General features: G+C 41.1%; 1 protein-coding gene across 1 annotated transcript in view; it reads left to right on the top strand.

Annotated features, from left to right (window-relative positions):
- Positions 1–10270: 10270 nt before the first annotated feature.
- Fmn2 (formin 2) overlaps positions 10271–26354 on the top strand; it is a 313847-nt gene continuing 297763 nt past the window's right edge. The window contains 1 exon segment of the mRNA XM_087194309.1: positions 10271–11882. Within this exon segment, the coding sequence (XP_087050435.1) occupies positions 10373–11882 (1510 nt within the window). The 5' untranslated portion in view covers positions 10271–10372.

Raw genomic sequence — 26354 nt, 5'->3', positions numbered from 1 at the left:
TTCTTAGGTGCCAAGTCCTTGATCTTAATTTATAATTCTGTATTTATTTATTGACTTGTTCACTGACTCTCATCACCTGCTCCCGTTTGCACTGCAAGCTCCCTGTGGAGAGGGAACAGGTCTATTGTGATCCCCTATATAAACACTGCTCTCCTAGTGCTTAGTCCTTAAAGAATCTCAGTGAGCTGGGGCTGGTGACACGTGGCTGTCATCCCAGCAATCTGGGAGGCTGACACAGGAAGATCAAAAGTTTGAGTCCAACTTGGGCAACTTAGAGAGACTCTGTCTCAAAAAACAACACAAACAACAACAGCAAACATTCAAAGGAGGCTGGGATATAGTTGTTTTTAGGGTGTGAGGAGAATTGGCCTTTGAGAAAGTGGGTTTAAGTTTTGGCCATGTTGTTAATTGCCTAGGTGATTTGGGACCAAAAACTTAATCTCTGGGGTTCAATCCCTAGTATCACAACAAATAAACAAAATCTCGAGTTATAAACCAAACCGGGAGTAAAAACAAGGTCAGATTTTAAGCATGGTCTCTATTAAAAGCTTTTTTCAAAAGGTTTAAATATTGAAGGGAGTTGCCACTTTGGGGGGATGACAACAAGTCTTGAAGACTAGTATGCTTCCGGGCTCGAGGAGTACCCTGGCCACGTCAGTCCTGAAGCTCAGCTTGAGGTGGTTGGAAGCCCTCTCCCATATCATTGCTTGAGGTCCCTTAAAGTTATTGCTTGATGAAGAAAAGTGAGTATACTCTGAGCCTTTCTCCTCAGAGACCCCAGAATCTGCAACTCCAGATGGACCAAGAAAGGTGCATTTTATTTATGGTGTTGGGACTCAAACCCAGGTCCTCATGTATATTAGGCAAGCACTGCTGAGCTACAACCCCAACCTGGAAAGGAACATTTTAAACACTGAAAGCAACAACTTAAAGTTCAACCACTCCTTATTTTTATTGTCATTTTTCAACTTTGTGTTTACACCATCCTTGAATGAAGTCCCAGGAGCTTTAGTGGGGCAGAGGAAGAAATTGCTAGAACACGTCTCCTTGGCTAGGAAGCATTAGAGGACTAGATGAGCACTCAGCCACTAACAGACTCCAGCGGTCTGTAATGCTGGGTCCTGAGCGGGAAGGCAGACTTCCAAATAGGGTTTTGTTTTTTTTTTTTATCCTGCAGATAAGAGAGAGAGGAAGGATTTACAGTGTTGTAGATACTGATGAATGAAAATCTAGCCATCAAAGAATGCAGTCTCTTTTCCCCGCAACTCTTATGGCAGCCATTTCTATACTACTAAGAGAAGCACAAGCCATATTAGGGATGGTGACATTTTACTCTTCGTCAGTGTTACACTGAGATTACCTTTACATAGCTGAAGCTCCAGCTTCCAGGTAAATGGAAACAAATCTCCCATTAGCCCTTTTCTGCTTTTCTGAGGAATATAAAGCTGATTCAAAGATACTGCTTCGTGTTGTGAAAAGATCAGGATTTCCTCCAGAGGTAGATCTCAATTGCCCAAGTGTGATTCCCAGGATAGATCTGCCATGAGAGATGTGAGTTCAAAGCTGCTTTTGGATTTGTTTCTGATCAGAACAAGTTCCTCTTAATTTCTTTGTGAAAGTGCAAAGGATTAAAGTAAGTGTTTTATACTGGACATGCAAGCTAGTACCCCTAAAGGAAAACATGTATTTTCTTTCCACCTTTTCCTGGCCTTTTTCAATAAAGTGATAATTGCCCAGATTGGCTTTTATAGGCTAAGAAAAAGTACTGAAGTTAAGAATTCAAGGAAAAAGCATTTTTTGTGTGTCATGCACACACATCTGGAAGAAAGAAGTCATGTCATTTGGAGGAAAATGGATGGAATTGTAAGCCAACATGCTAAATGAAATAAGCCAGAGTTAAATATTCCATATTTTCTCTCATATGTGAAATCTGAAAAAATATTAGAGAAAAAAAGAGAGAGATGAAAGAAAAGTACAAGAGAGATTATTAGAGAAGACCAAGGAGATCAGAGGGTAGGGAAAGGATGGTAATGGGGTGTGTGTGAAGATAATCAAAGTGTTATGTGCATGTACAGATATGCTCCAAACCCATTATTCTGTATAACTAACATGCATTAATAAAATATAAAACATTTATTTGTGCATATAAAAATATACAGCACCCTAATATGTGCATATATATATTTCAAGTCCGTCAAAATATATAATACAGTTTTAAAACTCAGTAACTGTTTGGATCCATCATGACTTCTTCTAAAATTATTCTAAGTACTCTGACAAAGCTAAGGCTAAGGTTACAGTGTCCATGACAGTAGCCATCAGCCATATGTGGCTACTGAGCAACTGAAAGATGGGTTAGCTGAATTGAAATGTTGCTCTTAGTATAAAAATATTCACAGATCTAAAAAACTTAGTTTAATAATCATGTAGACTATCTCATCAATAATTTGGAATAATTTTTTCAGTTGTATTTTCCAGTTGTATTTTGCATATATTGGGTTACATTACACACACACACACACACACACACACACACACACACAGTGTCTGCCTATGTTGTTCAACTCGGCCCCAAATTCTTGGGCTCAAGTTTGCCTCCTGCCTTAGCCTCCTGAGTATCTGGGAATACAGGTTTTCACTACTGTACCCAGCTAAATAAAATTACTTGATTATAATTATTTTTTTCTTTTTACCTTTCTAAAGTAGCTGCTATAGAACTTTAAATTATTCATTAGGCTTACATTATATTTCTATTACAGACTGCTGTTCCAAAGCCAAGTACTTTCTTCCTCAAAGTTAATTTCTTTTTGTTTCTGTCTTTAGCATGTGTTTTTGTTGTTTCTTGCCCTTGAACCAGGTACATTATGACCTAATTTTCTTTCAGTAGGCTTTCTATACATAGTTCTGCATGGTTTTGATAGCTCAAGAGAACAGGATTGCTTCTGGTAGAAAGAATTTGGCTTCGCTTTAAAGTCTAGAGACTCTGTACTAGAGGCTAGAGTACTAGAGACTTTAAAGTCTAGAGACTCAGTACTAGAACCCTAGCTTTACAGGAATTTCTGTGACATAAGAAAAAAATAAATGTTTCATTTTTTCCTCTCTCAGTTGCAAATAAAAAAAGTGTGTTGAAAGTAAAGCATGCTGTGTTAGTTACCTTTCTGTTACTGTAGCAAAATACCAGAAGCAAATAATTTAAAAAGAGGAAAGAGCATAGGCATGGTTGTGGCATATTCCTATAATCCCAGCACTGGGGAGTCTTGAGGCAGGAAGATTGCCATGAGTTTGAGGCCAGCCTGGGCTACATAGTGAGTTCAAAGCCAGCCTGAATTACACAATGAGACTTGTCTCAAAAAACCAAATAAAATACAGTGGACCCTTCAGTTATGACTGCCCTGACATATGAACCACTTGAGTTATGACCAGAATTTTAGTTTTAACTTATGAACAAAGTTTTGAGTTATCACCCGAATGCCAGCTGCTTGTGCTTCCAGATGGTCTCAGATACAGATAATCCTTAAAGAGTTCTGGAAGGAATATTAAAGCATCCTTTCCTGTGTGGGGTTAACTGAGAAATCCTGGGTCAATGTTTCTCTAAAGATACTGAGATCTGCCCGTGTATGGAGACTTTGAAGGCTATGTAGAGGAGCCTGAGCTTTCAGTTGACCAACTTGAGTTACAACTGCCCTCAAGAATGAATTGAGTTCATAAGCCAGGGGCCCACTGTAAAATAAAACAATAATAATAATAATAATGATAAAAAATAAAAAGAGGAAAGATTTATTTTGGCTCACAGTTTTGGAGATTTTTTTATCCATGGTGGGTTGGTTTTCAGTAACAGGTTTTCCTGTCACTTTTCAGCTTTTGGTGAGGCAGTACATTATGGTTGGAGCACATGGTGAAATTACTCATCTTGCAGTCCAGATGTGAAAGAGAGAGGAAGGGATTGTCTTCCCCAAATCTCCTTTGAGGTCACACACCTTATGACTGAAGACCTTCCCACTAGGCCCTGCCTTTTCAAGGTTCTCCTACCTCCCAGTACCATCATGGGCTCTGACAACACCTCTAACACCTGGGCCTTTGGGGGACATTTAAGATCCAAACTAGAGCACATGCATGCTTAATTAACAGGGAGGTTTTCAGAGGAAGCTGATGAATTTTCCAGAAGTTAGGAGACAATGTTCCATTTGCAGCAGGGAGGAACTTAAGTGATCTAGAATTATTTCCCCTCATTTTAACTCTTTTCTAATAGAAAACAATTTTTTAGTGCACTCTCTCTTGCTTGAGAAGAGTAATATATTTTTTTTCTGTTTTGTAAACATTCATTTCCAAATGCAACACTGACGATAAAATGAACTATGGTGGTAAAACACAAAAGCTGCTTAACTACTTGTTTGTGGTGCACATATTACCCCTGTAAACAGAGTTTTGGGAGCCAGGCATGGTGGCACAGGCCTATAATCCCAGCACTCTGGGAGGCTGAGGCAGGAAGATGGCAAGTTTGAGTCCAGGCTGGGCAACTTAGCAATTTAATGAGGCTCTGCCTCAAAATAAAAAATTAAAATAAAAAAGGACTGGGCACTTAGCTCAGGAGTTCAATGAAGGAAAAAGAAAAGAGAGAGCTAGGGTGGGGGCTGGGGGTATGTCAGTGCTAGAGTTCAATCTGCAGCAAAACAACAAGTGGAAAACTCAAGTGCTCTAGGAATTCCGTCTTTAAATTATGAAAATTTGTGATAAGAGCAAGGGCTTTTTACAATGTTGTCAAGTATTTAAGGACTTGGACTATTTCTACAGATTGTAGTTTCATGGAACTTCGAATTTCTCAAAAAATAGTTAATTCCTCATTTAAGATATTAAGCACTGGAGATACTGTTGTTTGAATTTTTATGTGTCCCGTTATGTTCTGCCTTCAAGTTTCTGATTAGTTTGATTACCTGGGAGATATAATTTTGATTTCTTCATTTTTTCAGTTGGTCAGTAAAGAGTTATTGACTCTCAGCCAGGAGGGGCTTCATTATGAAGCAGGCGTTTCAACCACAGCCTTCTGGCCTTTGGCTGGGCCATTCTTCATTGGGAGTGGGAGGCGCTGTCCTGGGTGTTATGTTTAGCAGCAGCCGCTCCCTATTCCAACACCAAAATATGTCTCCAGACAATGCCAATGTCCCAGGAGAGCAAAATCATCACCCTCATTGAGAGGTATTGATGATAATGGGAGAGAACAGATGGGAGTTGGAGGAGGGAGGGAGGCAGCAGACATGACTGCTGGGGTGGGAGACACAAGTGGGTCACAGAGACACAGAGGAGGAAGGACAGAGAAGTCTGCTACAGGGGTGGATCCTGGGCACCGAGGGAGAGGAGGGAGTCAGTAACAACAACTCTGTTTGGGCAACTGAAGTAATTGTGCTGGTTTTATTAAAAAATAAAGGAGGAACTGGTATGTAAGAGAAGAGAGATTGAGTTTCCTGTGTGTTGGATGTGGCTAGGGACAAGGTATTTTCTGGGAAGTAGCTTCTGGAGTCTGCTGTCTAGGAGAACAGTAGGGACTGAGAGGTAGATTATGAAGGCAACAGTTAGGAAATTGCTTCCAGGACAGAAAAGTTGTCTTTTTTAAGGGGCGATCATTTTGCTGAAAAAAAGATGAGTTGGATAATTAAAATACAACCTTGTATTAACGACTCTAAAACATTCTACTTATGCCAAGCAAACAGGAAAACAGTGAAAGCCCTCAAAAAGCCAATTATCAAAGGCATTTCACTCTATTTTATTGTTTTTGGGGTATGGGGCCTTGTGCAAGCCTAAGGCCTTTCACATGCTAGGCAAGTGCTGTACCCCCGAGCTGTACCCCTAGACCCCATTTAATGTTTACTGTTGGTAATCATTATGTGATTTTAATTACAAAAAAGATAAGAAATTCACACACTTCTTGAAGCCTGCTTTCTTTTCCAACATTTAATATGAAAAATTTCAAACACACAGAAAAGTTGAACTTCCTATCATATAATTTCTATCATATAATCTTATAATACATTTTATTAGATTTACTTCATCATATAACTGTCCATGCAGCCATTAAAGCATTTTACTTTTGATACATTTTAGAGTAAGTTGCAGAAATTTGTACATTTATCACAGCTTTGCAGCATACATATTATGAAACAGAGTTAAATATTTGTTTAAAATTTAACAACCTACGCTTACTAATTTCATTTTTTATATTTTATGTATGTATTTATTTGGGGACAGTTGTGGGACTCCAACTCAGGGCCTTGTATACGCTAAGCACATATACCAGCCCTAAGCAATGCTCCCAGCCTGCTAATTTTATGTTTAAAGTCTATATGCAATTTCCTCTGCTGGAAAATGAATAGCACTGCATTTTATTTTAGGTACAGTTTTTGTGACCTTTTAGGGTTGCTAATAGTGAAGACTTTTACCAACAGCTACATAAGCTAGATCCTTCAACACAGGGGCTGGTCACATTTGCCCATTTCTTTTCTACATCCAGACATATAGGATGTGGCTGCATACAAGGTGGGTTCTCTGATTACCTGATTTTTCCAACCTCAGATGTGTGTGTGCGTGTGTGTGTGTGCTCACGCACTGCTGAGAATCAAACCCAGGCATGTGCTCTACCATTGAGCTGCATCACAAGCCCTGATACCCTTCCTTGGTCAAATGTACTTAAGCTTAGGCCATGTCCCAGGCATCTTTTTTTTTTTCTTAAATTATTTTATTGGTACATTTTAGGTACGCAACACGTTTACATTTATCATTGGGTGCTTGTACCTGTACATGAGTATCTTGGTTCTTATTTTTCCCCCTTTTCCCTGCCCTCCCTTCACCCCCTCCACCCTTCCCTATTAACAAAGACTTTGTTTCCATTTTTTCCTTTTCTCATAATTTTTCCTTTCCCTTCTTTCCTTTCCCCTGCCCCTCCCACTACCCCTACCCCTTTGGCCTTCCTATTTCAAATTCTCAATTGTTCATTTAAATCATTTTAACCCTTATTTTACATCTTCAATTTCTCACATTAGAGAAAATATTTGGTATTTACACATGTGTGTCCTATTTATTTCACTCAAGAGTATGGCCTCATTATGCATCCATTTAGCTATAAATGTCTCTAGTTTCTTGTTCTTTATGGCTGAGGAGTACTTCATTTTATAAAACAAAACCCCACATCTTCTTTATCCAGTCTCCAGTTGATGGGCACTTGAGCTGCTTCCAAGCTTTAGCGATTACGAACTGTGCCGCTATGAACATGGGTGCACATATATCACTGTGGTATGATTCTTTTAATTCTTTTGGGTAGATAACCAGAAGAGGAATAGCTGGGTCAAATGGGACCTCAAGTCCTAGTTCTTCGAGGTATCTCCATACTGATTTCCACAGTGGTTGCACCAGTCTACACTCCCACCAACATTGGAGAAGAGTTCCTTTCTCCCCACAACCCCGCCAGCATTTGTTATTGGTTGATTTCATGATAGCAGCCATTCTTTCTGGGGTGAGGTGAAATCTCAGTGTTGTTTTCATCTGCATCTCTCGAATGACCAGTGATGTTGAACATTTTTTCATGTTTCTTTGCTGCTTTTGCTTCTTTGTCTGAGAAATGTCTGTGCATTTCAGATGCCCATTTTTGAATTGGGTCTTTGAATTTGGGGGTTCCGATTTTTTTCAGGTCTTTATATATTCTAGATGGTAGTCTTTTGTCTGAGATACAGCTGCTAAACATTTTTTCCCACATTGTAGGTTGTCTCTTAGCTCTGTTGGTGGTTTCTCTTGCAGTGTGGAAGCTTTTTAATAAGATGAGATCCCAGTTGTTGATTCTTTGTTCTAGTTCCCATGCTACTGAGGTTTAATTTATAAAGTCTTTTCCTATTTTTTTTTTTGGTACTGGGGATCAAACTTGGGACCTTGCGCTTGCGCGGCAGGCACCAGAACCACTGAGCTAAATCTCTGGCCCTGGGCATCTTTGAGATTACTAAATACCAAGGAATGCTTTGGCAAATCTTTGCAGTTTGCCTTTATAATATCTGTATCTGTCCCCTAAAGAGCAAATGATGTGGAGCTGTTATAGGAATTTGAGCCCTAAGTTTGTGGGCTCAAATATTGCTTTTTGCTGCTACAAGAACATGGACAAATCTCTGGGCCTTTCTGAACTGAGCATATGGGTTAATTATCCCTGGGTTGAGCATGTCTACCTGCATTGGATGCCCACACTTCTACATGGGCGTTGTCAGCTATGACCTGCTGGTACAACTGCCACCTGTGGTTTCCAATTCAATAGATGTGAAAAACCAGCAATCTGCCCCCCTTCCCTATTGTCTTCTGAACTTCCAGAATATATCACAGAAAATAGTAAGGAAATAAATAGTTCAGAATCAGAGTTGTTCTGTTAAAGAAAGAGCAAGAATCAAGATTCGAAGTGTCTCAGCATTCAAAGAAGCAGAAAATTTTAATATCCACAGGCAAATTCTGCCCTCTGGGGAGCCTGGATTCTAGAAGAAATAAGAGAGCAATGCAGTGAAAGAGGTGAGACAAAAGCTTTTCAAGCACTCTGGAATCACTTGGAGACTGGGTTATTACCCTGGCAAAGTTATTAAAGCTAATTTTTCCAAATCCTTTACTCAAAAGGGTCACCTCAGGATAACTGGCGACCTGGCCTGAAGTTATGTTTATTTTTAAGATGATAGTTTTACACTTGATCTTAGCCAAAAGGCTGAGAAGTGATAAGATCATAGTTTTAAAAGGCTAGTAATAATTTCTACATATGCCTTTGCACCAAAGACTTAAAGGACTAACTTTTTCATTCATAAAGGTGCTTCAGGAGAGAGGTTTAAAATGTTGGGTCATAGTTGGCAAAGGGAGACTGTGCTTTTGCTCACTACATTTATATAATTTATATAATATGTAGTACTTTTCCCTCCTCTGGGTTTGCTTTAAAAGCTACCAAGTTGGATAGCCATTCCATGTTTCCAAAGTAATTAACACGAACTTCTAACATAAGTACTTGTAACATTTACTGTTGAATGCTACTTTTAGTTTACTGATTCGAGCTTTTTTCAATACTAATAATGTTTAAAAATACTTTTAAAATCTAGGTAAGTAAATTTAATAATTAAAATAATAACAAAATTTACAATGAGAAGAAGTGTTTGTATTAATACTAGGGCAACAATGTGAGGATGCCCTGCTAGTGGACAAACCGTACCTGGAAGGACTTGCTTGGGAAAATGTGGTTAACAGCACAGTATCTGATTTTGTCTTTGTGCAGGGGGTGTTTCCTTTTTGTCTTTTTCCTTTTTGTAGGGGAACCACAACAGTGACAAGTTTAATATTGATGAGTTTGACCTCCTGCGAATTATAGTTTAAGGATCAAACCCTTTTTGAATACAAATGCTGTTTAATTTGTATGGTAAACACATAGAATTTTGGAGATTAGCATTTTAATCAACCCTAATCTCAGCATTTTCTGCTTCCCTTACCTCTCCTTTTTTTCTTTCCCCCAAAAGTTTCATCAACCAACTTTGGAAAGGACAGCTAAGGTCCTCCCCTGGACAAGCAGGGTCTGTGGAACAAGCGCAGCGCCAGGCGTAGTAATCTTTCCTTAGCCATAGGCTCAGGCACGTCAGAGCGCTCCAGGAGATGATCAATTGTCCAAGAAACAGAACAGCCCATTCATTCAACAAATATTTATTAAGGGGTCCGGAAGAAGCAGGCAGATGTGTGTGTGTGTGTGTGTGTGTGTGTGTGTGTGTGTGTAAGTGGCCGTGACATATGTCTTATGGCACTTCTAAACTGGACCCGGGCCTCGGTGCCCTCTCCGAGCCCCGTATGAAATGTTCTTCTGATCCGTTGAACTTTTCTCTTTGCAGGTCCTGGAGCTTTGAAGTTGCGGGTGCATCTCCCGCCAGGCGCGCTCTTCTCGAGGCGGCCCATGCATTCGATTTGCACGGTGCAGATTCAAGTCCCCGAGATAGAGGAAACGTTTTTCGCGCCGGAGTTCAGCGCGGAGCTGCCTGGGCACCGAGGGGGCGACGGCGGCGGGCGCAGGGCCAGGCCCGGGCTGCATCCCGAGCAGCCATTGGCGGGCGCGGCGCGCTGCACTGAGCATGTTCGCGCTCCGCTGGCTCCGGGCGGCAGTCGCAGCCGCAGCCGCAGCCGCAGGGACGGCGGGCGCGGGAGCCTCCGCGCATTATGCAAAGCGGCGGCAGATGCGAGCTGGGCCAGCCGGGCGCTCATCGGCCTCGCCTCCCAGCGGCTCGACCAGCTGCCTGATTTGCCCGCGAGACCCCCCTGGCCCGGGCCGGGGGCCGAGCAGGTCCGCGATGGCCTGAGTGCCCGGGGCGCGGCGGCGCAGCGGCGGGGTTGCAACATGGGGAACCAGGATGGGAAGCTGAAGAGGAGCGCAGGTGATGCCTCGCACGAAGGCGGCGGCGGCTGCGCCGAGGATGCTGCGGGGCCCAGGGATGTGGAAGCCACAAAGAAGGGCAGCGGGAGCAAGAAGGCGCTGGGCAAGCACGGCAAAGGGGGAGGGGGTGCCGGCGGGGAGTCCGGGAAGAGGAAGAGCAAGTCGGACGCCCGAGCCTCGGTGTTCTCCAACCTGCGGATCAGGAAGAACCTGTCCAAGGGGAAGGGCGCCGGCGGCTCCCGCGAAGATGTGCTGGACTCGCAGGCCCTGCAGACCGGGGAGCTGGACAGCGCTCACTCCCTGCGCACTAAGACCCCGGACCTCAGCCTCTCGGCGGACGAGACGGGTCTGTCGGACACCGAGTGCGCGGACCCCGAGTGCGCGGACCCCTTTGAGGTGACCCGCCCAGGGGGTCCCAGGCCTCCCGAGGCCGGGCCAGGGGTCCAGCCGGTCGCCGAGGATTTGGAAACTGCGGCAGGGGCGCAGGATGGACAAAGGACCAGCTCGGGCTCGGACACGGACATCTACAGCTTCCACTCGGCTGCAGAACAAGAGGATTTGCTCTCAGACATCCAGCAGGCGATCCGCCTGCAGCAGCTGCAGCTGCTCCAGGACGCCCGGGAGCCTGCAGAGACCCCCAGCGCCGCCTTCGCTCCGCCCGGGGCCTTCCTGGGCCTGGACCGCTTCCTGCAGGGGCCGAGCGGCGAGGACGCGGAGGCCCAGGGCGGTCCGCGCGCGGAGCAGGCGCCGTCCGCGCTCCCCGCCCCGCCGGAGAGCCCGGCCCCGCGCAGCCTCCCGGCCTCCGAGGCGCCCGGCGTCCCCGCGGCCCAGGCCCGTGTCACAGACTCGCCCTCGCGCACGGCCTTCCCGTTCCCCGAGGCCGGGCCAGGGGAGGGCGCAGACGCCGCGCCGGACACTGACGAGGAGGTCGAGGAGGATGCTTTCGAGGATGCCGCCCGAGGCTCTCCGGGGGAGGAGTGGGCCCCGCCGGTGGGGCCAGAGCCGCAGGAGCGGACGCCAGGGCCCGGTGTCCCCGCAGCGGCCGCCTCCCTGCCCGGCAGCCCGGCGCCCAGCCCGCGCTGCTTCAAGCCCTACCCGCTCGTCACCCCCTGCTACATCAAGACCACCACCCGCCAGCTCAGCTCGCCCAACCACTCCCCGTCTCAGTCCCCCAGCCAGAGCCCCAGGATCAAGAGGCGACCGGACGCCTCCCTGAGCCGGGGGCCCAGACCCGCCGTGGCCTCCGAGGCCGCCCCGGCCAAGAAGCAGCGGGCGGACGGGGGCCTCGCCGGGGGCCTCAGCCGCTCCGCCGACTGGACCGAGGAGCTGGGCGCCCGTGCGCCCCGGGCCGGAGGCTCGGCTCACCTGCTGGGGCACGGGCCGGCCGCGGACGGCGGCGGGGTGACCCCCGCGCTGGCCGCCAAGGCGTCTGGGGCGCCGGCGACTGCGGACGGCTTCCAGAACGTGTTCACAGGTGAGCGCGCCGGCCGGCCTCCAGGTGGCGGGTCGCCTGCCAGTCAGGGCCTCCCCCTGCCGCCCGCCCGCCTTCTGCCAGGGAATCCTGGCCAGCCCGTGCCCTCGGGGAAATGCCTTGGACAGACGCGTCGGTTCTGTTTTCTCACAGGGTGATAAAAGGGAGCGATTCAGGAGTATCTGTCCCCAGTCATCTCTACAAAGGGCTGCCCTGCTCATTTCCCCAAATATCGGCTGCTCTCCAGGGTTCTGGGTCCTTCCAGGCAGACTGACTCCTTTTGTGCCTTGTTAGCAAAACCACATTTTATTCCCTCCTTCCTGACTCGACAGCATTAAAAGAACAAGATTGTTTTCCTTCCGTTTTAAGGATCGATGTTGGAGACATAAGCCATTCCGTTACTTTACAAAGGTGATCTCTGACGGCTTGTATGTATGTGTGTATACGTGTGTACGCGAGTACACATGTACACGTATACACGTGATATATACTTTTTATCTTGCAGCCGTCTAACGGTACCTCTACTTTGTGAAGTTGAGCAGTCACCCCTCTTTGCTAATGCAAGCAAATCTGGTACATGCTACTAGAAAATGAAAACAGAATAGTATAATAGGGATGCTTTCATTTGGTTTCATGGTGCAATCAGAATGGCCTATGACAAGGAAGTAGTGAAGTTGAGGAGGCCAAAGGCACCATGTGGTCCAGCTGATACCTCTCTTTTTTACCATCTGTTATAGTCTAACACAGCTAAAACACAGCTGAAGAGTCAGTGTATGGTGGTAAATGTCAAGTAGTATAATGAATTTATCCTTTCTTATAGGCTGATTGGTCCCAAGGCCTTCCCTTAAATATCCATTTTTTTCCTGTATACTACTCTTAATTATTAAGTGAAATAGAGCGTTAGAATAGGAAAAAATACAAATTTTGGGGGCCAATACTAGTAAGTTTGTAATAAATATTTGAATAACTGAAAATTTCAAAAGCAATTTCAAAATCTTACGTTATTTAATAAAGAGGCTATCTGTAAAACACAGATGAAATTTCTCATTGGCTTTTCAGTTGGCTAGATGCTGTTGATATTGTGCTAGCTACTTTTATTGGCTACAATTTTATTTTCAGCTATGCACTGCTTTTATTTTGCATTTATAGAATCTTAAGTAGCTTCTCTATCTGAGCTTTGTTTTTTCACTTTCTTTCCTCCTTTTTCTTTTTTGTATAGTTTCAATACAGTTAAAAGGATATTCAGTTAAAAGGATATTTAGCCTTAAATCCATTAGATAAATTCTTAAAACAAAAACCAAAAGCAAACACACAGACCATTTTTGATGGAAGAAGACTGGAACATTCTTGAGTTTCTTTTTGAAGTCCAGGGGATTAAACTCAGGGCCTTGAGCATGTGGGAAAATGCTCTATTTTTGAGCAAAATCTTTGTGAATTTAGTGCTGGTGAGAAATCATGGATTTTCTCTTTGAGTCACATTTATTTACATAGTTTTCTCAAAATGAAAATTGTTCACTGTAATTATGATTTTCAGTGATTAATAATAATTGCTATTCCTAGTAGTATAAGACTTTGGAAATTTGTTTCATTCACTTGGCATGCACACACATGGACGAGCACACACACATGTGTGTGCAAACACACACTGGACAGCCGTGTTGTGCCAGGCAATATGCTAGATGGTAAGTGTTACACGGATTGTTTTTTTCCTGGTGCTGGGGATGCAACCCAGGGCCTCAGGCATACCAGGCAAACACTTTACCATGAACTGCATCCCCAGTCTGATACGCAGACTATTGAATCATGGTAACCTTTCACTGGGTGAAGAGGAGACACCAGTGAGTACCACCATCAGCGGTTAGAGGTAAAAGTCAGTGGTAGAGTACTTGCCTAGTATGTGTAGGACCTGCATTGCTTTCCCAACATCAGAAGAAAAATAAAGTCCAGTGTACAAGAATCTATATATCGGGGCCGGGAATTTAGCTCAGTTCGATCCCTGGTACCTAAATAAATAAATAAATAAATAAATGGAAATAAAACAAAGAAACAAAGTAGCCAAGACTTAGCACTTTTCAGCCTACAATATTAATCAGCCTTGTTGTGGGTGTGTGCATTAAAAAAAAAAAGAATCTATCTATCTACCTGTATATCTGTCTACAGATATGTAAGAGAGGGTCCTAAAAGCATCAGGGATATAGTGGTTTATCTCTTTGGGGTAGTGGAGAGGGCTTTTCAGATGAGGATTGAACAGAGTTCTGAAAGATCATAGGCCCTATAAAGGTTGAAATTTTGTTTCCTCTTAAAAATTATATTCTTGGACCTTGCATATCTTTTAAATTTCCTAGTGCCATATTCTCAAATTTGAAATTTAGGATCATAAAGGAACCCTGTGGTAGCACTTGGGTTTTGTTGACCTCTCCAAGCAGGTTTTTTTGTGTGTGCAGTACTGGGGATTGAACCCAGGGCCTTCACACTGAGCTAATCCCAGCCCTCTTTACTTTTTATTTTGAGATAGGGACTGGCTGAATTCCCAGGCAGGCTTGAGCTTGCAATCCTCCTGCCACATCCTCCCCAGCTGCTGAGATTACAGGCTGTAGGCATGTGCACAGCCGTGTCCAGGTTTCCAAGCAGATTTTTTATTGTGTGTAGTAAAAGCACAGGGTTAGCTGTTTTTGTGTGGACATTCCCTACTTTGTATTCGATAGTTGGATATAGCAGATATATTTTTGTATAGCAGCTTCATATATTAATCTCCTTCCTTCAAGAAAGGTTTGGTCAAGAAAAAAAAAATCAGTAGATTTAACCTAACCTGTGATTAAGAAGAAATGGTGAAAGAGGAAGAGGGGAAATGACTTTCTCAAGGTCATTCTGTGATTCCAGCAGAGGTAGAATGGAAAGTAGAATCCAAGTTTACTGATTCATGCCTGATCCTCTTGGTTATTTTTATGCAGCACTGTAAAGTAATATATAGAAGAAAAACTATTCTACAATGTTGTAGCATCTATCTATAGTATCTTCCTCTTATGGGATATTTTTTATTTCTGTTGCTAATGGGCACTCCTTTTGTGGTTGAATTTAGCCTTCCTTGGACTAAATGAAAGCTGATTGTTGGCCAGAGTGAATCAGATTCTTTTAAGGCAGCTTTCATGGAAACTCTTGGAGTAGTAGAAGGAATCCAGATCGACACAGGCCTCTATTTCTCAGCTGTTGACTCTTCCCTTGTCATCTGCCACATTTGCTTCTTTATCATACTCTGCTATTTTATGGGTGTCTTGGAAATTACATGGGGCTTGGGGAGCACTCTTTGTCCTTAGGGAACCAGTTCTTTGGCCTTTATTGTGCATGTATTTGGGCCAATTAATTGCCAGCTGCCTTGGAAGCAGGTGATCATTATACATATCTATAGGCTTCCATCAACATCTTTTATCTTTAAACCATAGAATAAAGGTTGTCAGTTCTGCAGGAAAGAACAGATGTTTCTTGCTTTTTACTGCCTTGCAAATTCAGGGAGAATATTCTGGTGAAGAGATTTCCATTTCACATGTTTGTGTCTTTTTTGGGAGATATAAAAACATTAGCAACGAGGGAGACCAAAACATTATCTTGTTTAGCTGTTAAGAAACTGATGATGTCTTAAGCCACTGCTCTTACAAACATCCCAATTAATGTGTTTGAAATATGTATTTTTCTGTGTTGAATAGAAAAGAACTGAGAGGTTTCTTTACTTTGTGGCTCTGGACTGCTAGTAATTATGCCCCACAAGATTGTGAACTTTTAACATTATTACATGATAATTTTTAGTGGTAGTTTTCATGACTCGATTGCACAGTGCTTGAATTTTGTAGGTGTAGGTGACAGTGGAACGCTGTGCAGGGGAGGGAGAAGCGTGGTGCTGACTCTGCCTCCTGTATCTGCCTCACAGTCCCTGTTGAAGCCCACGTGTATCAAATGTTCGTGGGTGAGTAAAGTGTAGTGATTCCTGGTGATAGGATTTCAAGCCACCTATGGGTGTGTGAGCCTACGACATTGGGTGTTTATTGTTATCAAGCAGACATGTAAGTTTTCTTATTTAATTATTAAACATGGACTCATATTATTTTGTAAAATATTTACTAAGTTAAATATAAAAAGGAACTTTTGTGACATATGTATGTATAGATATGTACTCTATAATATATTCTATGCAGGCCAAGACAATCCCATTTCACTCAGTGCTGCCCAGGCAAGTCAAAAGGTTGGACACTCATACTTTACACATTAATCATAGCAGAAGCCGGGTAATAGAGGTTTCTTCTTCCTTGTTTTTCTTTCTCTCCGTGTGTGTGTGTGTGTGTGTGTTGTGCTGGGGACAGAACCCATACTAAGCAGTTACTCTGTGGCTGACAGAGTACATTTCCAGCCCAGTAATACCGCCATGCAGTTGAGGTTTAGACATCGAACATGTTAAATACATGATGCTAAGACCCTTTTTTTTGCAGAGGTGGAGACGGAACCCAGGGCCCTGCCCACGCGAGGCAAGTGATCTACCACTGAGCTGTATCCCTAACCTGCTGAATCACTTTGATAGGACTCCTTCCAAAGTCAATTATGTGCTTATCTGTCTTCTTTAAAAGGCATGGTATAAAAATTTAATCTGTTTGAAAGAGTTTAATGTCATCTTCAGGTACATCATCTTATGAAAATGTTAGTGATTCCCTCAACAGCTATTTCAGGGTGGAGGCTGGTGGACTCAGCCTGCTGTTTCTGAGTTTTAGTGTTTTTATTGTTTCTCAACTCTTCCTCGCTGTCAGCTGTCTATTCTTAGAGCTATCTTTTATTTCTTCTCCAGCCCCCTGTCACACTTCTTCATGACTTGATTTTTCAGGTCAATTTTTTATTGGCTTGTAAAGCCTTCAATGGAGAAGTTAGTTTTACTTACTGCACTTCTACCAATGCCAGGCCCTATGTTGACACATTATATAATTTTCTGTAATCCTTACAACAGTCTTGAAGTAGAGTTGTTTATCCTCATCTTTCCTAGGAGCAAAGCAAGGCTCAGATAAGTGAAGTAACTTGCTTAATGGTATTAAGCTAGTAAGTGGCCCATTTGGGATTTTAAAAAACAAACCTGTGGTTAATGTGTATAGAATAAAACCAAGTGGATCATTGAGCTTCTGGAGGGCTACTTAATAAAATGCTTGGAGTTTAGGACTTGGATAGTGTGTGACTCTCATTTTGGCCTTTCTAAAGTTTATCTTGATTTTTGTATCAGTAAAAGGAAGACCCCGCTCCAGGAGTACACATTTGCTGACATGGCTTGTTAATTCATTATACTGAATTTTTAAAGGCCAGGAACATTCTGAGTTCTATCAGTAGCACTTGACAGAGTACAGATGTCCAGTTAATGTCCAATAAATGAAAAAGTTAGAACTATCCCTGATACATACAATATCTAGCTATAAAAAGAAAGGGGTTATAGGATGCTATCCTTTTCTCTAAATATTGCCATACTGGGTTCTATATATCAGAAGAGAAGGTAACTGCATTAATGGAGACTGGGGACAATGTTTTTAAGTTATTTTAGTTTGATCTGAAACATCCTTTCTTATGGTTTCTTTTGAGATGAGTTCTCACCATGGTACCCAGAATGACCTTGAACTCAAGATCTTCCCATGTCAGGCTCCTAGGTAGCTGGGATTACAGGCATGTGCCACTGTGTCACACTCTTGCCCATGATTTCCTTAGGTCTGTGGCTTGGATCAAAGTCAAGTGCACCAATAGCTTCCGTGATGGATTTTAATAACTGCCTTGTGAACTGAGAACTGGCCTAGTTTTAAGCACATTTAAGCGTTTGGATATAAGCCACGAGTATCTGAAATAGAATAGATGCTTCTAATGCTTTTTCTTCTGATTCTATTAAAAAGTTGCTGAAAAATATGTTGATGATGGCAGCAGAAGTCATTCTAACTATTATTATCATTTATATCCTAGCTTGGCTATTTAGGAAAGCAACTCTCAGATAAATTTTCCTCATATGTATTAAGGTGAAGAACAATTTGACATTAGTAATGTTAAGATTAAATGAAATAGTGAATATAAAGCCCCTATCACTTTGCCTGCTACATTGAATGCATTTAATTGGTGCTAATTACTTTTCTGTCCTGATTTATTTTCTTAATAAACTTCATTGTTCAAAGTGAGCAGAGCCAAATTTGTTATAATTGAACCTACCAACTCTGAAATTGTATAAAAACTTGGCAGGATATAAATTGACCAGATGTTGATTGAAAATTAATATTTATAGTCACCAGATATTTTGATTTGTTGGGGGGGATTTTTACATGTTATGTGATGTTTTCCTTTTATATGATTGTAAGTATTTTCCTCACTTTATTGGGAATTTTCAGGGGGTTAGGAGAAGAAAAACATATGATGGGGGTGTGGCTGTGAGCCTGAGGGAGGGTGATGCCGCCTTCGACAGGAGAGGGCGGAGAGGAGGGGCAGCGGCTGCCACCCTCAGTATTGATGTTCTGCAAGCATCTGGCCACAGCCGCCTGACTTTGCAGCCTTCTCCTCCCACGATTCCTTTCATAAACTACTTTAGACAACTAATCTACTTACTGTTCTACGAACATGTATTTCTTTTTCCCAACTTTGTGCCTTTGTCTTGCTGTTTTATGCCCTTGGAACACACAATTTGTCTCTCTTGATTTAGCATCTGAAAAGGGCTTATTCCAATTTCCTTTTTTGCCTCTTTCCCAGCTAGACCCAACTGGCTGTCATCTCACTGGCTCTGTACTTCCTGTCTCCATCACATTGCATATGCTCCTTGGACTGAGGAATTCTTTCAGTCTTCTTTCCTGTCTGCTTGCCAGATTCCATCTGTCCATCATCTCCTCGTCTATCAATCCATCCACATTTATCTACTCCATGTCTTGCTGTGTGCCAGACAATCTGATAAGCACTGAGTAAACTAAGTGTCTTGACGAATATTTGTTCATGAATCTTTTTGAGGTGTTTATACTGGTGAGTTGGGCATTCAGGCTTCCTAATGACAACTAAGACTAGTTGAATTTAAGCTTAAAATGGCTAACTTATTTGGGCAGTTGAAATTAATTATTTTTATTGAGGTGTGTTTGAGTCAGTGATAAAGGTAGAATGATAACTTTGACAGAACATGTGTTGAGAAAACATCTATTCTTGCTTCTGACAGTTAATTTTAAAATCATAATTATATTTCAGTTACTCTGAGCTTTCACACATATATACATTTCCCTGAGCTACATTTCCTGCATCAAGTATAAATTTTATTGGTAATGGTGAAAGCAGTAAAGGGAAGAGAGAAAATTCTGTTCTTCTCTTCATTTTTGGTTTTGGATTATAAGTCATAATGAAATTTAGCATTAAGGGGCCATTAGGAAGAAACAAATGAGTATTGCCTCTGAGTTAATAGTTATTGGATGTAATTTTAGCAACTGTGAAAACTTTTATAAGGCTTTTCAACATTAAAAATATAAATATATGGAAACTATGATGAATCAATTTGAAACTGTAGTAATGTTAGGTAGTTATTAAAATTATAAGAACAAAGTAACAAAGTTACTAGATGCTATAGAAAGACATTAATCATACTGCAGAGTCATTATTCTTTTGACAGGTACTCTCCTCTGGATAAGAAAGGGGGAAAATGATGCCTTCCACCTTTACAGAGTTGTACTTGGAAATGTTGATTGGGGAAGAAAATTTCCGCTAAAATTCTGTAGTTGACTCAGGCTCCAGAATACCTTGGAACAACTGGAAGCTTTATTATCAATCATGCTCAAGCTGCAGTGGGCTGAAAATGGTCCTCTTGAAATAACATCTTGAGAAGCATATTGTAAAATTATGCTTGAAACTATTTAGATTATCCAGTTGAATGTCTTTGTACATCAGGCAAAAGTTCCTTGTTGTAGTTCTTGGTAATACAGTGCATATGTATGGAAAGTAATTCTGTGCCATTTAAATGTTTGTTTTAGGTCTCTAGGAGGGAGAAGAATGTTTGTTAGTAAGCCCACAGAACATTCTGGCAAGGGTTCAGGCTGAGAAGTCTTTCAATGTACTTTCCTTTTCAATTTTGCCACTGGTTTCCTATAAGGCTTGGGCCATAATTTCTCACCTTTATTTTTGGTGTGTGTGTGGTACTGGGGATTAAACCTAGGAACTTGTACTTGCTTTGCTGCTGACCTATACCCTCCATCCTTGTACTGATTAACACTTTGGTTTCTTAAAGGAAGAGACTTGGGATGTTGCTCATTGATAGTATGCTTGCCTAGTATGCATGAGACCTTGGGTTCTATCCCAGGTGCTGCCAAGAAAGCTGCCTCCTCCAAGTTCCTTTGAACCCATGATTTTAGAGAGGTGATGGTTCCACAGGTGAGGTTAGATAGAGAGGTTCCACTATTTCTGCCTAATAGTGGTATTGTGCATGTGGAGAGTGCTTCTTTCTTGGTAGAACTGAAGAAAATCCTTATGCTAGCGAATCTATTGATCCCATGGGTAAGGATGCTTTGGATTTCCATAATGGTGGTGAGAGCAATGATACTTAGACCTTGATAGTTTTGATTAATTTTTGGCTCAGGCTGAAAGGGATTTGGAATGGTTGGACTGTCATTATCTAACATAAATGCACGACCTTGTGTTTTTGAACGCTGAATAAGTAATTTTGTATGATAGATGATCCTGTGTTGTGAACATATATGAAAGGTAAAGCTACGCTGTATAATGTGTTACCTGGAGACTTAGACAAAATCAAGTCTTTCTAGTATGGGCACAGAATACTGAATAAACCCTATAAGATTCATTCTCAGCAGTGAAAGTCATCTCCTACTCTTGGATGAATTACAAGCTTCACATTTTTTCTCATAGTTTAAACTTCTCAATACAAGCAGTGCTAAGTGTTTGACTTTAATATATTTGTTTTTGTTTTATTTTCAGTTCCCCTACTATGATATGTGTATATATATATATATATATATATTTTTTTTTTTTTTTTAGTAAATTCTTTTATTGGTACATTGTAGGTATACAACACAATTACATTTCTCATTGGGAATTGTACCTTTACATGATGCATCTTGGTTCTTATTTTTTTCCCATTCCTAGCCCTCCCTTCACCCCCTCCACCCTTCCCTATTTACAAAGACTTTATTTCCATTTTTCCCATTTCTCATCATTTTTCCTTTCCCTTCTTTCCTTTCCCCTGCCCCTCCCACTACCCCTACCCCTTTGGACCTTTTCTTCCTATTTTGCATTATTGATTATTCATTCTAATCATTGGTACATTTTAGGTATGCAATATAATGACATTCATCATTGGAAATTTGTACCTTTACATAGTCTCTCTTGGTTCTTATTTTTCACCCTTGCCCAGCCCTCCCTTCAACCCCTCCAGTCCTCCCTATTTACAAAGATTTTGATCCTATTTTTCCATTTTCTCATATTAATCCCATTCCCTTCTATCCTTTCCCCTAGCCCTCCCACTTCCTTCCCCTTTGCCCCTTATGATATGTATATTTACTCAAATAATTTTTAACGAGTCCATTTAGAAGTTTGCCTTGACATTAAAATTTTCTTAGGAAATAAAAAAATTTAAAAAAAGTTTTATTGGCCTTAAACTAGTGCAGCTTAGTGAAAGCTATTAAGAAGGACTAGATGTGAAACCATTTCAGGATCCATTATAAATGCAACTCTTTGTGGAGGGTTTTGTAAGCAGTCTCTTCATTAAGATACAAGTTTTCTTTTAAAAGAATAATAAAAGGAATGGGATAACAATAAGGATAATCTTTTGCAACACATTTTTCAAACTATATATTTGTACATAATCGGCCCCTCTTTTTTCTGTAGACTAGTACTTGCCTGTCTGGAGAAGTTATGTAAACTTCATGGGAAGTGTTCATATTGCAGCTGCCAAGATGTTCTACAAGCCAGTTATATCTTACTGTGCTCGCACTGCTGGTTCAGTTACATGGCTTTGAGGGTGGAAAATGTTTGGAGAGTATCCTGGTAGTTTATCTCAGGATATAGAATTGGATCTACCTCTATTCTAATTTTAGAAAAATTCAGAAGTTTGTTAACTCTTGGACCCAGTGTTTTGGGGTAGGCGTAGATGGTAGAACAAGAACTGCCACTATTTATATGGAGAGACATGTGATTGGGCTGAAAATGTGATACAAGTGGAAAAGTAATCCCAGAAGCCTTTATATTTTGATTTGGACTATTTCTCTGAGGTGCTTCATTTGACTCTAAATTCACAGATCATTTTCCTGTCATTTGTTTTGGGATAATAAAAACTGGGTATGTGATTTAGGTTTAGCTTTTGGGTACACTTATAAGGTTCAGCTCCCAGTTTCCTTTTGTAAGTTTCTTCTTGGTTTCTTTACCAACTTTAATTACCAGTAGACTGCTAGGTTTGTATCTAGCTCCTCTCTTCTGGGCACCAGAGGCATTTCAGTTAGAGACCACAGGGCTAGGGGAGGCATTGTGACTAAAAGTGCATTTATTATTTTCCCACCCTCGAAATACCCTTTTCCTGGGCCTCCCGATTTAGGTACTGCTTCTCAGCCTTGCCATATTATCTGATTCCTCATTCTTTTCATATGTCACACCCAGCTAACCTTCCCATTTTAATGTCTCTTTAAAATGTCTGCAAGTTTCTGTTCCCACTGCCTCTGTCCTTCCTAGTTCAGATCACTGTCACCAGCCTCCTCACCATTCTCCTGACCACAGTTTGGCTATTTTCCAGTCCATTTTTCACAAGGCAAGAGAGTAAACTATTTAAAAAACACATTTAGGAGCTGGGGTATAGCTCAGAGATAGAATATGTACTTAGCATGAATGTGGCCCTGCCTTCAATCTGTAGCACCAGACTCTGATAAATAGAATAAAATAAAATAAAATATACACCTGAGCTAATAGTCCCAGTTTAGAAACATTGCAGCGATCCCATTTTACCCCAAGTTAAAGTTTAAATTCTTTTTTTTTTTTTTTTTTCGGTACCGGGGATCAAACTCGGGTCCTTGAGCATGCGCAGCAGGCTGCGGAAACCACTGCGCTACATCCCCGGCCTTTAAATTCTTTTATATATGTCAAATATATCAATATATCGCGTGTTCTAGATCATCATATTGTTAAAAAGAAGACCTTACTACATTTAACAGAGTTTGAGTGGAAAAAAAAAAGACTGATCAATGGAGTAGCACTCAGGACAAAAAACAGTTCAGACAGCTTCATCCATAGCCTAGGGCAGGGGGCTATGTTTAGCCAGAATGGAGGTAACATACAGCAATAGCCTGTTTGGGTACAAATCCATACTTGCCTTATTTGGGTATATTTTGGTAGTACTCAGTCTATGGTTGGTTGGATGTTTGGTTGCTCTGATTGGCCAAGACTAGGGCCTGGGATTTAGTTCAGCGGTTTTGCCGCCTGCTGCGCAAGCGCAAGGACCTGAGTTTGATCCCCAGTACCAAAAAAACAAAAAACAAAAACCAAAAAAAACACAAGACTTGACTATTTGTTGTACTTCCAAGTTAAATTGTGGTTTGTTTACATATTAAGTTAATTATTGTTCCCTGCATATGGAAGCAGATTCAAGATTAATTTTAATATGTAAATAATATATAACAGATTACACACATATGCTTTGTATAATAGCCATATAATACATATAATGGGTGTTATATGTGGTTCAAAGTGCATTCAAATTTAATGCTCTGCAGCTTTTTTCTCTCATTGCTCAATCTCTACTGCCCTTCAGCCATCTCTTCAACCATCTAAATACTCTGATTTCTCTGCGGATATCTCAGGTTCTTTCTAGTATCATTGACAATATTCTCAGGAGAAAAAAATTCCATTCAGTGATGCTTCTCATTTCATGATAAAACACCCTTCATTAGTCCATACAGAACTCTTCATTTTGTCCTTATATTTGCACATTTTATTTCCCATTCTGAGACCCCAATGGACATAAAAGATTAGTTTTATGAATTTAGTATCCTTGGAATCATGTGTATTTTTGTAAAGTATGTAGTATTTCTGTGTGTGTTTATTTTATCCAAATACAGTACTCTTGAGTTGTAGATCTCATTTGTTTTTTAAGTGTCACTGCCTTTGAAAAAAAGATCTACACATTTTTCTGGGTAAATTTCTTAGTAGCTTATTACTTCTTACTGTTACATAGTATTCCAAAGGGTGAATGTTCTGCTGGGTTGTACAACAGCAGGGGGCGCCATTCACCTTTCATGGTAGGTGCTTAATGTTTTTCCTAGTCTTGCAATGCTGTAGCTCTGGGTGCATTCCCTGGATTTTATTTAAACGATTGTGCAGTGACATCCATCTAGATTCCCTTACTTCTGAGGCTAGCATAGAAAATGCTCTGAGAAATATGTATATTAAGGAGTGAGATAGCTCAATCATACAATAAAGATTTACTTAATTTGTGTAGGTATGGTCAGATTAATTTCCAGAATGTCTCCTCTAGTTTATAATCCATTTGCACAGTAAATTACCATTATATACATTCCACTAGTCCTAGGAGGAAAACTTGTTACTGTTCTACTTTTTAGTATGTGTTTATTGGGTGATGAATGCCTTTGAGAAAACCTGTTTTTTTTTTTTTTTTGCCATTTGGTTTACCTTTCTGTGCATTGCCTGTTCCTATCCTTTTGCTTTTTTCTGTAGGGTTTCTTGATTTTTCTTGTTGTTCACAGGTGTTCCTAAGATGTTCTAAATCTTCTCCTATTACCAGTGCTGGAGGATGAGACATTATACAAAGCCTCCTTCTTACGTTAGAAGTCAGGTATTTAAAAGTGACATTTCTCATAGTCCCTTGGAGGTTTGAGTTTCAGATGTAATTTATGTTTTATAATTTTGTACTACACATAGAAGGCCGTGGTCAGGTCTAAGTCTTCCATTGTTTCTACTGGCGATCACAGCTGAGGAACTGTCCAGCTCTTTCAGGGCAATGTTGGCAGGGTCTTGTGTTGGGCACTAAATTTGTGGAGGGCCTGGGTGGGGCAAGGTGTGTCCGTGCAGCTGGTATGCCTGGTGGCAGACATAGCACAGTTCTGGGGCCAGTAGTAGAGGTAGACCTAGCAGTGGGGTTTCCTGGTCAGGCAGGCAAGGTGTGCTTCTAAGGCCCAGGTCTTCAGACCATAGAGGAAGTAGCTGCTTCTTTAGTGGCCTGGTCCTATGTTGTGGCTTTATGAGTAGTTTCTGAAAAGATATAAGATCCTTTAATACATGCTGTCCAAGATTTCATAAACCTAAGTCATATCCTACAATAGATTTCCTCATGTTTAAAAGATTTAGAGTAGATTCAGTTGTATGTAATTATTGAATTTTGACATGAAGAAATGATCTTAGCAAATACTATCTGCTAAATTTTATGCTTCAAAAATTTGTGGTGTCCTTGGTTGGACAGAAATACTTAAATTTTATATAATTCAATTTATTTCTAACTTACGATTTGTATTGTTTCTCTCATTTAAGAAAGTTTCTTTGACTCTAAGGTAGCAAAAATCTCCTCTCTCTAGTTTTCTATTATAGCTTCATCTTTTACATTTACATTCTTTTTTTTTTCTTTTGGTACTGGGGATCGAACTCAGGACCTCGCACTTGCAAGGCAGGCGTGTGCCACTGAGACAAATCCCCAGCCTTACATTTATGTTCTTGGTTAGAGTCCTCTTCAGTATATAGTGTAATGTGGGAATATAGTTTTATTTTTCTCCACATGGCAAAGCCAGTTTTTCCTGTATAATCTACTAATTTTACTCAGTGACTTTTGATACCACATTTATAGCATTCGTATATATAGATAAATCTGTTTCTGGGGTTTCTGTTCTTTCTTTTTATGTGTTGTTTTCTGTTTTCAGCCAGTACCATATGCTTTTTGTAAATGTGACTTTGCAGAGAAGTATCCCTTTTTCAAAGTTGACTTAATCCTCAATATGTACCTTAGATGTAGTTGTCCATGTAAATTTAGAATAGGCTATTGACTGTCTTTAATAAATCCTAATGGCATTTGGTTGGATTTTCATTGAATTGATAAATTAGGCTGAGGATTGTTATCACTTTTATAATATCAGCTAATCAAAGAATATGAAGGACTTTCTCATTTATTGAAATTGTCTTTAAGTCCTTTTAGTAGCGTTTAGACTTTTCTCTACAGAGGGTTTGTGTTTTCTTTGCTGACCTGGTTTCCAGATACGATTTTATCACTAATAGGATGGCTGTCTTACTTTTATAAGACTTCTAGTTGTTGTTGGGGTAAAGAAATGTTTTTAGTGTCTTTTAGTTGTAAGTATTGTATGGTGTAGCTCATGACTTTCTTTAAACATGAAGTTTACTAGGTAATATAAAGTCATGAGACTTTAAAGGCAGTCCTTTTATTTTTTTTACAGCACAATAATTTAAACATAATCATATATAAGCACTAGGTAACTCTGTTGAAATTATTGTGGC

This window comes from Heterocephalus glaber, unplaced genomic scaffold (genome assembly GCF_053883595.1).
Source record: "Heterocephalus glaber isolate CG9 unplaced genomic scaffold, H.glaber_assembly_v1.0 deba00001600, whole genome shotgun sequence".
Lineage (NCBI taxonomy): Eukaryota > Metazoa > Chordata > Mammalia > Rodentia > Bathyergidae > Heterocephalus > Heterocephalus glaber.
Note: the sequence above shows the minus strand (reverse complement) of the source record. Positions and strands in the feature narration are given on the sequence as shown.